At 37.4% G+C, this 12,406-nt stretch overlaps 1 protein-coding gene across 2 annotated transcripts in view; it reads right to left on the bottom strand.

Annotated features, from left to right (window-relative positions):
• The window catches only part of LOC144964637 (formin-like protein), a 49,499-nt gene extending 37,853 nt beyond the window's left edge, over positions 1-11,646 (bottom strand). The window contains exons 1-3 of one of the 2 annotated variants that reach the window (XM_078899124.1): positions 11,286-11,646; positions 2,385-2,468; positions 1,930-2,016 (exon numbers count right to left, since the gene is read on the bottom strand). In XM_078899124.1, the coding sequence (XP_078755250.1) occupies positions 1,930-2,016; positions 2,385-2,468; positions 11,286-11,441 (327 nt within the window). In that variant the 5' untranslated portion in view covers positions 11,442-11,646. The remainder of the gene's footprint in view (positions 1-1,929; positions 2,017-2,384; positions 2,469-11,285) is intronic. The other variant, XM_078899123.1, reaches the window with a different exon arrangement.
• Between the last annotated feature and the right edge of the window lie 760 nt (positions 11,647-12,406).

Here is a 12,406-nt window from a genome sequence, read left to right as displayed (position 1 = left end):
CTCCCATCTCAATAACTTAAGCAAGACACCAGCTTCTATCTTAAATAATGTTTAAACTAATATCACAGACAAATTCACACACATACACACACACACACACACACACACACACACACACACACACACACCAAAGAAAGAAAACCCACGATTCGGTGATTCTGCGAATGTGACATTTTAACATTGTGAAACCGTCTAAACAAGCTACATTAAGATATGATACAACTTTTGATATTTTCCTTATATTGTTAAAAACGTTGCTCTGCAATTCTACTTTATCACGTAACTGATGTAACACACCATAACCAACTACCACTCTCTGCATCTGCATCCTAGTAGCAAAGTACTATTTGCAGAAGGTTCAGTGCGAGTTGGTTTTTTTTTTTAAACTATTAAAAAAACCCAAATATTTCCCTGTTGAATGAAATGGGCATTGCACTCACCATGTTCCCTTCATATACTATTATTATAGTGTTTGCAAATACTTGCTTTAATGAAAAAAAGAAAAAAACATTTTGATGCCTGACAAGCAATTATGGGCGTCGCCGTCACCTAGACTCTGCCGTACACATGCAAAATACCTTGTTGTCATTTGGCCTGAAAATTTTTAACTCATAATATATCAATAGATTAAAATATGACCCCTACTTGTTTCATGTATTAAATCCAAGAAGTTCTAAGGAAATGTCTGGATTAAGATTCTTTTCTCTTTTGGTACAAATTTGGGGTAAATATGAGGATTAAAACCTCTGTGACCAGAGTGAAAAAAGGTGTTTTGCCAATGAACAGCTACAATGCTTAAACACGACAAATACCTAATAATATGCACACCACTATTCCACTTGAGCCAAATGGCCCCTCTCCGTGTTTTTGTTTGAGTATGCCTGTAAACCATGCCGTATCTTTTAAATGTCACTAATGGATTTCAAATCTAAAGACCAGACCAAGTTCAGCATTGTATTTTAATCGATTATTATTTATTCAGACAACATTTTTTTTAAAGTGCTCTGTCAGAGCTACAGGAAGGAGGGAGAGGAGGCACACCAAACCGGCTCAATGCCACTTGGTAAAAAGATGAATGTTACTCCCAGTTCTACAAGAACAAAAAAAAAACCAAAAAAAACAAACAAACATATGTAGATAAATATTGTAACGGTATCTAAAAAAAAAAGAAAAAAGTTGTGATAAATGCATACTGTTTACAAGGTGAAATAAATGTTATTAAATTCTTAGGTCCAGGGTTCCCACACTTATTCTTTTTTCAAAAATTCCCCAAACTTGTCAAAATGTCTTAAATGTGAAGCTTCAAAGAAGTCGAGAATTGGGGTTATTATAAACAATTGCTATTCCAATAAAAACTATTCTGGCCAAAATGAAATTAATAAAAGTGTATTTTGTTAGTGATCAAGAATTTATCCGCCCTCACACAATCAACAAATATCATCTACCATATCATTTTACATCAAACAAACATATCCTTCCCAGTAAATAATCAAATAATATCAAACCAAAACAAGGGTGAAGGGTATTTGGAAGGAGATAAACATCACATAAGGGGAGACAGAAAAGAGAGCAATAATTTATCCCCCGAATAGAAAAGCAGGTGTTAAGGTAGCTCCAAGACATTCATCTGAGTTCTGAACTCAGTTATAACTTATTAAGAGCACAAACGACCAAACAGTATAGGCAAAAGTAAAAACAAGGACAATTATAGTAACACAGGATCAGACATTACAAACCCTCTCATGGTTCTTACAATAAAAAGTAAATAAACCAATTGATGATAATTAAAATATTATTTGATAAGAAATATGAGTTGTTCATTGTACTTGAAAGTGTGCTGTGGAAAAAAATAATAAAAACAGAAATATTTTTATATTATACTAGGGAATGTTTAAACTATGAGGAAAAAAAAAAAAAAAAAAAACTTACCCTAGAGCTGCGTGTGGCTTTGGGGTCTAAATATGTTTTCAATTTATTAAGATAAACATGTGGAGGGTCTTTGGCTTGAACTCTTTCCTGAAGAAAAGCACATGTAGAAAAAAGTCAAACAATCAGATGACATAAGTTATGATTCAAAGACATTTTACAGATAATGATGGTACTAGTAATACTATTATGAATGGTGATGATTCTTCAAGATCATTGATATTTTCTCTGGTACCCATTGCATGGTGCCCAGTGAATTTGTCACAAATTCCCGATTCCAAGGATGGAAAATTAAATATATGTGAACAAACCTTATCTTAGCATTCAATTCTAATTGTGAAGTGTTAACTGATAAAAATTCAAGAAGGATAATTTATAATTTTGTAGACAAATTGTGTTAAATTTGAAGGTCTTCTTGCACCGTAAATAAAATCAATTCCAAATCATTACAAAATTACCTGATCACAAATTAACTCCCATTTCCTTTCATCGTCATAACTTTTTAATACCTTGGCCTTGTCAGGAGGCAAGTCCATAGAGGTCTGTGAAAAAAACAATAAAATATTTAAGTAACATACATCAAAAAGTCCATACATTCTAAAAGATCTAACACCCACCACTGAAATCCCAATGGAAAATATCATATATGCATTGTTTGTGGATGGTTTTAAAGCGTTTGCATCACTATTAGGTCCCATCAGCTACTGGAGCAAATGAAAGTAAAGACCTAGTCTATTTGCACAGCCTGCATTTTTTTTTAACTCGAAGAAAAAGTAGAACAATGAGTACAAGCTGAAAAAATAGGGTCAGATCCCATAATGCAATGGGTGCCGTTGAGGCCAAGTCCCAGAAGAGACAACCAAAATCTTAAGCCACTGCCCAATATCACTTAAAACAAAACAAAAATGTTTTGTAACGATTATTTTTTTAAAATCTCCTTTCCGAGAAAGAGTTTAACATCTCTACTGCATTCCTAAGAAAGAAAAAGAACAAATAAATAGAACCAGTGACCAAATTAACAAGATATTGTCTCATTCTAAGATTAGGACAAGAACAAGGAACCACATGGAAGTAGGGGGAAGGGGGAGTCTGACAAATTTGATGGAATGGAAATTAATTTCAATGGAATTGATGGAAATATATGTAGCACCAAATCTATCTCAAAATTTAACTTACTTCAAATCAAAAAAATGTTCAAGATGGATCAAGAGAGAGCATCACCACACAGCTCCTCTCTCTTTACAAACTCATGATATAGTTGCTTGATTAGAGACTTTTACTTTTAAACAGATTGACCAGTTTTGCTTAATGTTTCGAGATTGTGGTGGTTCAAATCATTACTGTATTCTATATATTCTAGCAGTTTGTAAGTTATTGACTTAAAAAAAAAAAACAGTCTGTAGTTTTCTGGATTTTTTCTGTCTCCCTTCTTGAATATGGCTGTGACGTTAGCTTCTTTCCATTCCCTTGGCAGTCTTCCTTCTTTCATCGACTGGTTAAATATCTTGGTTAGGGGTTCTACTAGCTGCTCTGCTAAGTTTTTTAGGATGTAAGGATGAAGTTTGTCAGGTCCAGGTGATTTACTCTCCTTTAGGTTTTGTAGTCTCTTCATTACTCTCTCTTCAGTAATCGGCCATTGTGTAGTATCTATATTACTTCTTTTAGCAATATCTGGCAAGTTTTTCTGGTTCTCCACTGTAAAGACACTTGCAAAGAAGAGATTTAGCACCTCTGCCTTGTCTTCATCTTCAGATGCCCAAGTGCCATCTTCTTTTTTTATGTCACAGGTTCCCTGTCTTGTCTTCATTTTACTGTTTACATAACTCCAGAATACTTTAGGATTTTCTTTCGTTTCCTCTGCTATCTTGTTCTCATACTTTTGATGCGCTTGTCGGACTATTTTAGTAGTTGCGTTTCTCACTCTTTTGTATTTGTCCCAATCCTCTTCCTTTTTGCTTCTAGAGTATCTTCTATTTACTGCCTTCTTCTTCCGTAATGCCTCTCTCACTTCCTGCGTCATCCAAGGTTGATTTCTTCTCCCAAACCGGTTCCCTCTGCTTTTCGGGATGTTTTTCTCGAAGCATTGGTTAAGTACTCTGGTAAATCTACTCCAGTTGTTTCCTACGGTGTCCTCGATTAGTATTTCCTCCCATTTGATATGCCCCAGTTCCTCTTTCATACTATCTAGATCAGCCTTCCTATATCTGAGTGTCAGTTTTTCATCTACAGTCTCTGATGTCGCCCTCAGTTTTAGGAATATGGTCGCATGGTCGCTTTTTCCCAGTGGGTGGCTCAGTCTTAGGTCGATTATGTCATTTTCTTCCTCCATCAATATCAAGTCCAATACGTTGGGCTTTTGGTTTTTTCTCTGTCTCGTGGGTTCTTTTATTATCTGTTGTAGGTAGCAATCTTCAATGGTTTCTATGAAACTTTCCTCCAGGCTTCCCTCTTTTGGTTCGTCCATCCCTTTCCACTCCAGTTCCGGCATGTTGAAGTCTCCCATAATAATTATCTCTGAATGCTTTTTTTGTGATGCTCTCCTTATCATCTCCAACATTCTCTCATTATTTTCTCCTGTGCTATTTGGGCTCCGATAAATCACTCCTACTAGTATCTGACTTTGTCCAGTTACTCCAATCGAGCACCAAGCGCTCTCCCTAAAGTCGTGATCTGTGAGTTCCTCTATGGGGTTAACCTTGAGGTTCTCTCTCACCAATAAGTATACTCCTCTGCCGGAAGTTTCAAAATCTCTGCTAGCTATTATAGTGTATCCCTCAATACCTAACTCTGCTATGGTTGGGTGTGTTGTTGCATTCTTTGGCTTAGCTTCTGTTATTGCTATTACATCTGGATCTTCTTCTTCTGCCATAGCCTTTAGCTCCTCTCTCTTATTCATCACACTGTCTGCGTTCGTGTACATGAACTTCAGGGTATTTTTCATATTCACGTGCTGCCCCTCCTTATCATTTACTGGTTCTTCTCTTTTTTGAATTTTCTTGTTGTCTTCGAGTCCTTGCTCAGAAACATTTTGGGCAATTGGCCTGACACGTTTCCAATATAGTCATTCCTCATCCCAGTCCCAGTCATTTCCTCCAACATCGCTGTCTCTCTTTCTTATTTGTTCACTAAACTTTTCCCTGAAAATGACCCTTTTCTTATATATGACTACATCTTCCCCTGCTTCTCGTCTTCTCTTCAGCTCCTCTCTTAACTCCTTGGCCTGCTCTCTTTGCATAATTGTTTGGTCAGCTCCAATATACACCTTTTGTAAGCATTCCCGTTTATGGTCTTTCAACTGTTTGCTGTTCCTAAGAGAGGTGTTACGCTGATCCGTTGACATCAGACTTATTTTCATGGGTCTTGGTCTATCTTCTCTTCTGCCCAATCTGATCACTTGCTCTATAGGGTTGAGGCTGTCTTTGTTTCCATGAACCTGCAACTCTTTGAGTACCATTTGGGCTTTTCTTATATCTTCCTTGTTGTCGCCATCTTTAGCTTCTGGTATGCCATACATAATTACATTCTTCACTCTCTTAGCCCTTTCATTTCTCTCCTCTTCTAGTTCCAGGTTCTTTTTCACCATTGCCTGCTTCTTCTCCTCAGTTTCATTGATTTTCCTCATTTCATTTATATCTTGTCTTACTCTATCTGACTTTTCTTCTGTACTTCTCTTGAGTCTCTCCTTAATCTCACTCGCCTCAGACATAGGGTAGGCCTCTATCTCATCCTTTGCTGTTGATTTCACTATTTCTATCATCTCCTCTGTGAATTCACCTTTTGAATGATATTCACACTTTTATCTACGTCTTCTACTTTTTTCCTGAGTTTATCTATTTCCTTTTCAAGCTGCATGAAATTGCCCAAGAACTTTGAGGCCACTTTGTTGCAGGACTTAGAGCAGTAGTAATGCAGCAGCGGACATTCTTTTTCTGAGTCTTTCTTCAACAGTTGATAGGTGTCATCATCTATCTTTTCACACAAAGTATGAAACCACTGGTCACAGAGCTCGCACTGTAAGCATTTCTCAGTCTCTTTGCATACATATTCACATTTTCCGCAAGTCTCAGTCTCAGCTTTTGCTTTTGCCTTATTTGTACTCATCGGTGCAGGGCTTTCTTTCCTACTACTGCCACTACTAGTACTGGCACTGCCAGATCTACCTTTCCTACTACTGCTGTTTAAGCTCATCTTCTTACTTGTTAAATGAATAGATCTATCTAAGTCTTAGCTGTACTGTATCACTGTATCTTGTTGTTCACTCCAATCTGATAAGTATCTAACTAATCTCAACTAGATATCTCAAGTACACACACAAGCCGGAATCCTCTCGAAGGCAGAAATTACATAAATCCAATTCGAAAATGAACAAGTTTTGATGTCCGATATTTCATTCAAGTTTTGTGTTTCTGGTGAGGGGAGCGAGAAGATTCAATATCAATATTGAATAATAATATTGAGTACCATTGTCACTGCCTAAATATTTCTAGAATTTAGATCAAGAAGATTGAATCAGGAGAGAAATGTAAACACGTCCGCCATCTTGGATTTCCCGCCACAATTCATGGCGGGAAGGTCTACAGTAACAAACCTACTTGAAACAATGGATGACTGGACGAGAGACCTGGAATTAGGCAACAATTTAGATGTCATATACCTTGACTTCAGAAAGGCATTTGACAAAGTTCCACACTGGCGCCTAATCAGGAAATTGGAACAGTATCAAATTAATGATCAGACAGTCAAATGGGTCCGAGATTTCCTCAAAGATAGAAGACAAAAAGTGATAGTGAATGGAACAGCATCAACAGAGAGACTGGTAACAAGTGGAGTTCCACAAGGAAGTGTACTGGGACCAGTTCTCTTCCTGATTTATATCAATGACTTGCCAGACAATCTATCATCTAAATGTAAAATCTTTGCCGATGATACTAAGCTCTATGGAGTAGCTAATACAGAAGAAGAAAGAAACACCTTACAACAAGATTTGAAAAAGCTTGAAGAATGGTCCGAAATATGGCAGATGGAGTTCAATGTAGATAAATGTGCAGTTCTTCACCTAGGAAAAAACAACAGAGAAGCAAACTATATAATGAAAGAAAAACCCCTGCAGAAATCCAATGGGGAAAAAGACCTAGGAGTATTTATTGATAGGAAGCTAAACTTCAAGAAGCAAATTAAAGATGTTCAATCTAAGGCTAGTAAAACACTCGGAATAGTGAAAAGAAATTTCAAGAATCTGAAAACAAAACACATGACTACCATCTACAAGACTATGGTTAGATCAAAGCTGGAATATGCTAACTACATATGGTATCCGAAGTTTGAGGGAGACAAAGACTGTTTGGAAAGAGTGCAAAGGAGAGCAACAAAACTTATCACACACCTAAAAGACAAAACATACTGTGAGAGATTGAAAGAATTAAATCTCCCGACCTTAGATTACAGGAGAAGAAGGGGAGATATGATCCAAACATATAAAATAGTAAAGGGAATAGACAGGGTAGAGGCAGGATTCCTTAAACCAAACAAGAACATTCAGACACGAGGAAACAGCAAGAAACTGAAAAAAGAACGTTTTAAAACAAATGAAAGAAGGAACTTTTTTTCATCTAGAATTGTAAATAACTGGAATAAACTACAAGAAACCACAGTATCAGCAAAAAATTTGAATAAATTCAAAGCAGAGTTGGAGATAAGCAACACCCTAGGAAACAAGTTCAATTATAAAAATTGGTCCAATCATTAATAGATGAGGAGGAGCGAAGGAGACTACACCAAGTCTAAAAGCTCTATACAGAGGTATCCAGGTAAAACTGGTCTGTGGTTTTTAATATGGTATAAATGACAAAACCATTTTACAGTATCTTGACTATTGCCATGATGAGGCAAGTTACAGTAAGCATATATAATGTACTGATAAGAAACGCTGGCCTTTTATTTGAATAAGGCAGGCCACCAGTACTACACCACTCGATTCAGGCTTCTAAAAAGCAAACTCTTACTGTTCCTCTTGAAACAATATAATAAATGGAAGCTATCCATTATGCATCCCACAACTAACAAATAAACCACAAATTCAAGATATCGATGGGGTCAATGTTGTACACTCACATTCAACACATGCAAGGACTGTCCAGGAGTTGATGAGTCTAAGTCATGGACCCAGACAATAATGGTATTTGCAACTAAAACCTCCAACACATACTCTTTGGCTTCTCCTTCTACTTTATGAGAACAGTGTTAACTGGTTTGGCTTAAAACGTTCCAATGTAACAGTAACAATAACAGATAAGATCAGCTGTGAGACTTCTGCAAGAAAAATTTAAAATGATCAAATGAAGGTAGATGTCACCTCTTTTACTTTTAATGAGGAGAACGTTTTATGAAAGTGAGAGAATCAAAAAGACAAAAAAGAGAGAGAGACAGAGAGAGGAGGGAGGGAGGGAGGGAGGGAGGGAGAGAGAGAGAGAGAGAGGGAGGGAGAGAGAGAGAGAGAGAGAGAGAGAGAGAGAGAGAGAGAGAGAGAGAAGTGAAGAAAATATTTTTCTTTAGAGCATAACATAGTGATCTGCAACATCTCGTTGGTTAGGAACAGATGCTAAATTTAACCAAAGAAATATATATATATCTGTAATAGGCCTATAAGTTCTTAATCTTTTACTATATATATATCATCAAATGGTCACAAGTGTACAGATTATGAGGCATGACTAAATACCATTTAGTTCAGATAAATAATCTCTATTCTAACATAAAAGCTAAGAAATTATAGTAAAATCGAAATGATATTATAACTGTCTTTACAAGGTTCATTTTTTCTTCCTTAATGAAGAGAATAAAAAGAGTGAAGTCCTATTTCCTATCACATTAGTTACCCAAATAGCCAACAACTATCATTGATAAATTGCAATCATAAAAAAACACTTTTAAAACTTAATCAAATTCTAACTTAATATAACCGTTTTCATTTAAAGTCGTATCTACTTCATTAAAAATACATTCCAAACTAAAATGACAGACGTATACAAAGACATAGTTTTTGTAGTATCATTTTCTTACAAATGAGTACAGAGCGGCTGTTCAGTAACAATGCAACTTAGTGTTTAAAATTACTTGACATACTGAAAGCAAATGTAATCTGAATGGCAGCAGCTTCTTATGGTTCACACTATTATGTTATGACGATCGACCCAATCAGCAAAGTCCGGTCCGCATTCGTGCACCGTCGCGAACCCGCCTGGTAGCATCGTCACAACACACCTTTCGACTAGATGCTCTGTCGTTTCGGGTTCTTGCCCACAGCGTGGACATATTGGACAGGAAGTTAGACCCCACTGATGTAACGTACCGGCCGTTAGGCAGCTCCTCGACCGAAGCCAATTCGCAGCTACCCAGTGTCTCCTCTTACTGGTATCAAAGCCTGGCAACTTCTCACCAAGCTTAGAGGAGTGTAGGTCCCCGCCCCCACGAGGGATTGAATTCGTCCAAACCGACTTCCATCTCGTATGTGCAGCTCTGTCCGTAGTCAGGGATTCTGCGTACAAGGGTTGCCGGGACTTATTTCGGCTCGAAACGGGGGCACCGTTCATTATGCGCATGGGAGGGGTATCCCCATTCTCTCTCTCTTTGATCTTACTTTGCCAGTTTCCCGTAATGGTCTCCCTCCGGACATCGCGTGGATCTTTACCTTGCAGTTGGTGAGGGGGCTTGAGGCACACGGGAGGGCAAAGGTGTAAATCCCGGTCGACCGTCACGAGACCATCCCGGGTATCGAGCCAACGAGCCACATGAGCTGCTCGCCCCGGTGTGTGACTAAATTTGATCCAAACCCGGTGCCTGAATAGCAGCCCTATCCCGGGCGCCACACAATTATCCTTATCTGAATGGCTGATCTCACTTTGGAACGGCAAGCGCAAACTTAATTGGTAAGTAGTCTTATACCATTTGTAATTAAATATATGGGTAAATAGTATTTTGTTGCAATGTAAAGAATTTTACTTTTTACTGTTGATCGAATAAAAACATGATTATTTTATGACTATAAATATATGGAGAAAATTCTGACAACAATTGTGGCTATCATAATCGAGCCTCATTCCACTTGAAATCTTTGTCCACCTTCATATGTTCAAATATGTAAAACCAATATTTTGTACAATAACAAGCCAAAGCCTGTATCCAAAATGAACTATGCAGATTGTCCTCTCTAACCAATAACTGTTAAGGTAAATTCTTCCTCCCAAAAGGCTGGATGAAAGTCAGCGCTTATTATTTTCAAAAGTAGTCCTTCATAGCCATGAATACCATGGAGCTGGAGTTTATCCCAGTTTCATTAGTTTGAAACGACAATAGCAATTGCTTGCTATCCTTTGGATAGGAAAGCTAATCTCAAGTACTTTCACTCAGACCTAACAGGCCCAGCTACCAAATCACTGCTGGGTGGGCTGGAGGGTCAGAAAAATTCTTAACTTCACCTGGGATTGATGTGAAGTGAATGCTCTACTAACTGAGCAATAAGGATCTTGCATCAGAACTTTTAAGCAGATGACAATTCAGTTTCCCAAAAAAACAAATGTGACATCAAAATTGTTTAAGAATGTCAAGAAAGCTTGATTTCAGAACATCAAGTGTAAACAAGAAATCAACGAGTAAAAAATAAAAACGCCATATTTTTTAAATGAATAAAAGTTTTGAAAAAGAATCAAAAAGTTACAAGAAAAGCTGAAGCATGTAAGTTTTTGAAATGTGTAGGTGTAGGTTTATTGTAAAACGATTTATCTTTGAATGAAGAATTCCAAGTCAAGTTTGCCTGCCTAATCTGACTTTGTTGACCGATTGAAATTGACAAGACTTATCCCTAAAACTAAACTACTAAAGGGAACTTCACCGTCCTATATGATCAAGTACAATATCAATAATTAATACGATGTGACATGGAATTCACACAAAAATGAATTGTGTAAAATTAATGAAAATGGTTCCACAGCAACGTCAACATTATAACCTGGGTGATCCACCAGAACCGGCACCGGTGTGTCATGACGCAATTTTATGAGTTGGCATCAGCTTCAGATCGTTTTCAATGTGCTCCATTAAAAAGAATATCTGTCGATCTATTTAGAAAGCAGGCTAATCATACGGAATATAAGAACTTGTGCCTTACTTAGATTTTAGAGAGATCGTTTAATTACTGTACTGTGACTGTGAGTCGAGTGGAATGTACACACGGAATTGACCCAAAAGCCAAGAGAGTAACGACGAATGAGTGTCAAATGGGGGAAATTGAGGTATGATATCACTCGATTATCAGACATTCAATTTAACATCTTTATTTCTACCTTTGTCTCATTAAAACTTACCAAAACTTTGGTAAATCTTCTTTCAAGTTCATGTCCATCGGGCATTGGCAATCGAGCTAAGGGAACCGACGGTTTCCGCTGAAACTCCAGCCCTGATCCTCGACTGTCATAACGATTGTCGAGGTTACGGCTGTCTGAATTTCCCATCATGTACATTTATGATGGTTACAGGTCCAACATTTACTCCACTATTCACACAGAATTCACTACAGAGTCCATTTCAAAGAAAACAAAACTTTATAATAGTCGACATAGTCAGCCTTGGAACACCAAAACACAGCAGATGAGAAAGCGGAAATGAATATAGGGATGGGATGGGGTTTTGGAAACTCAATCTGATTCTCTGACGTCACTGCTGGACAAGAACTTCGTTGATAAAAATAGGCCTAGATAAAGAAACTAAAGGAGACAACTCGTGTAAATAATTGGGTTACAAAAAAATATCTTGGCATACAGGAATTACATCCCATCATCAATTCCATAAATTATTTTTTATGGTCGCTGATTAAAGTAAATACGATAATTAATTGTATAATAGTTACCCATTCATCAATGGGAAAATTTGTTTTTCGGGTCTATCCCAAAAAAAAATTAAAAATCGACATTGCCTCAGGCCCAGTTCAGCCCTGTGAACTGGGCAAAGGGGGCAATTTTCTTGTTTACAGGGGAAAAAATATTCATACAGCAAGTCCTTGAATATAGAGGCCTTAGAACGTTAATACTATGCCAACACCATTTTATGGCTTACCAACCTGTAGGTACTTATTCGTAGATCTGATAACCTTATTCATTATGGGCTCACCGTTGTGTAATGGAAATACTCTCAAACCAACGCAAAATGTTTTCCGTTACAACAATGTTAAGACAAGCCCATAATTGCGTTCGATCATAAAGTCTGCTCATATCTGCATGCTTACTACCCTTTGGATAGGATGTTTGTATACCTATCGCAAAGATCTGGTTGACCAAACTATCCAATCATTGCTGGGTGGACAAGGGGTTCAGAAAATAATCTTGACCACTTCGGATTGATCTCAGTCCCTTTATGCGAAGCGAGTGCTCTACCAACTGATCTATCAAGACCCACATTAATGCCAATTTAATCTCCAAATTCACGTCCT

This window comes from Berghia stephanieae, chromosome 2, assembly GCF_034508935.2.
Source record: "Berghia stephanieae isolate SIO BIC M18660-M18661 chromosome 2, UCSD_Bste_1.3, whole genome shotgun sequence".
Lineage (NCBI taxonomy): Eukaryota > Metazoa > Mollusca > Gastropoda > Nudibranchia > Aeolidiidae > Berghia > Berghia stephanieae.
Note: the sequence above shows the minus strand (reverse complement) of the source record. Positions and strands in the feature narration are given on the sequence as shown.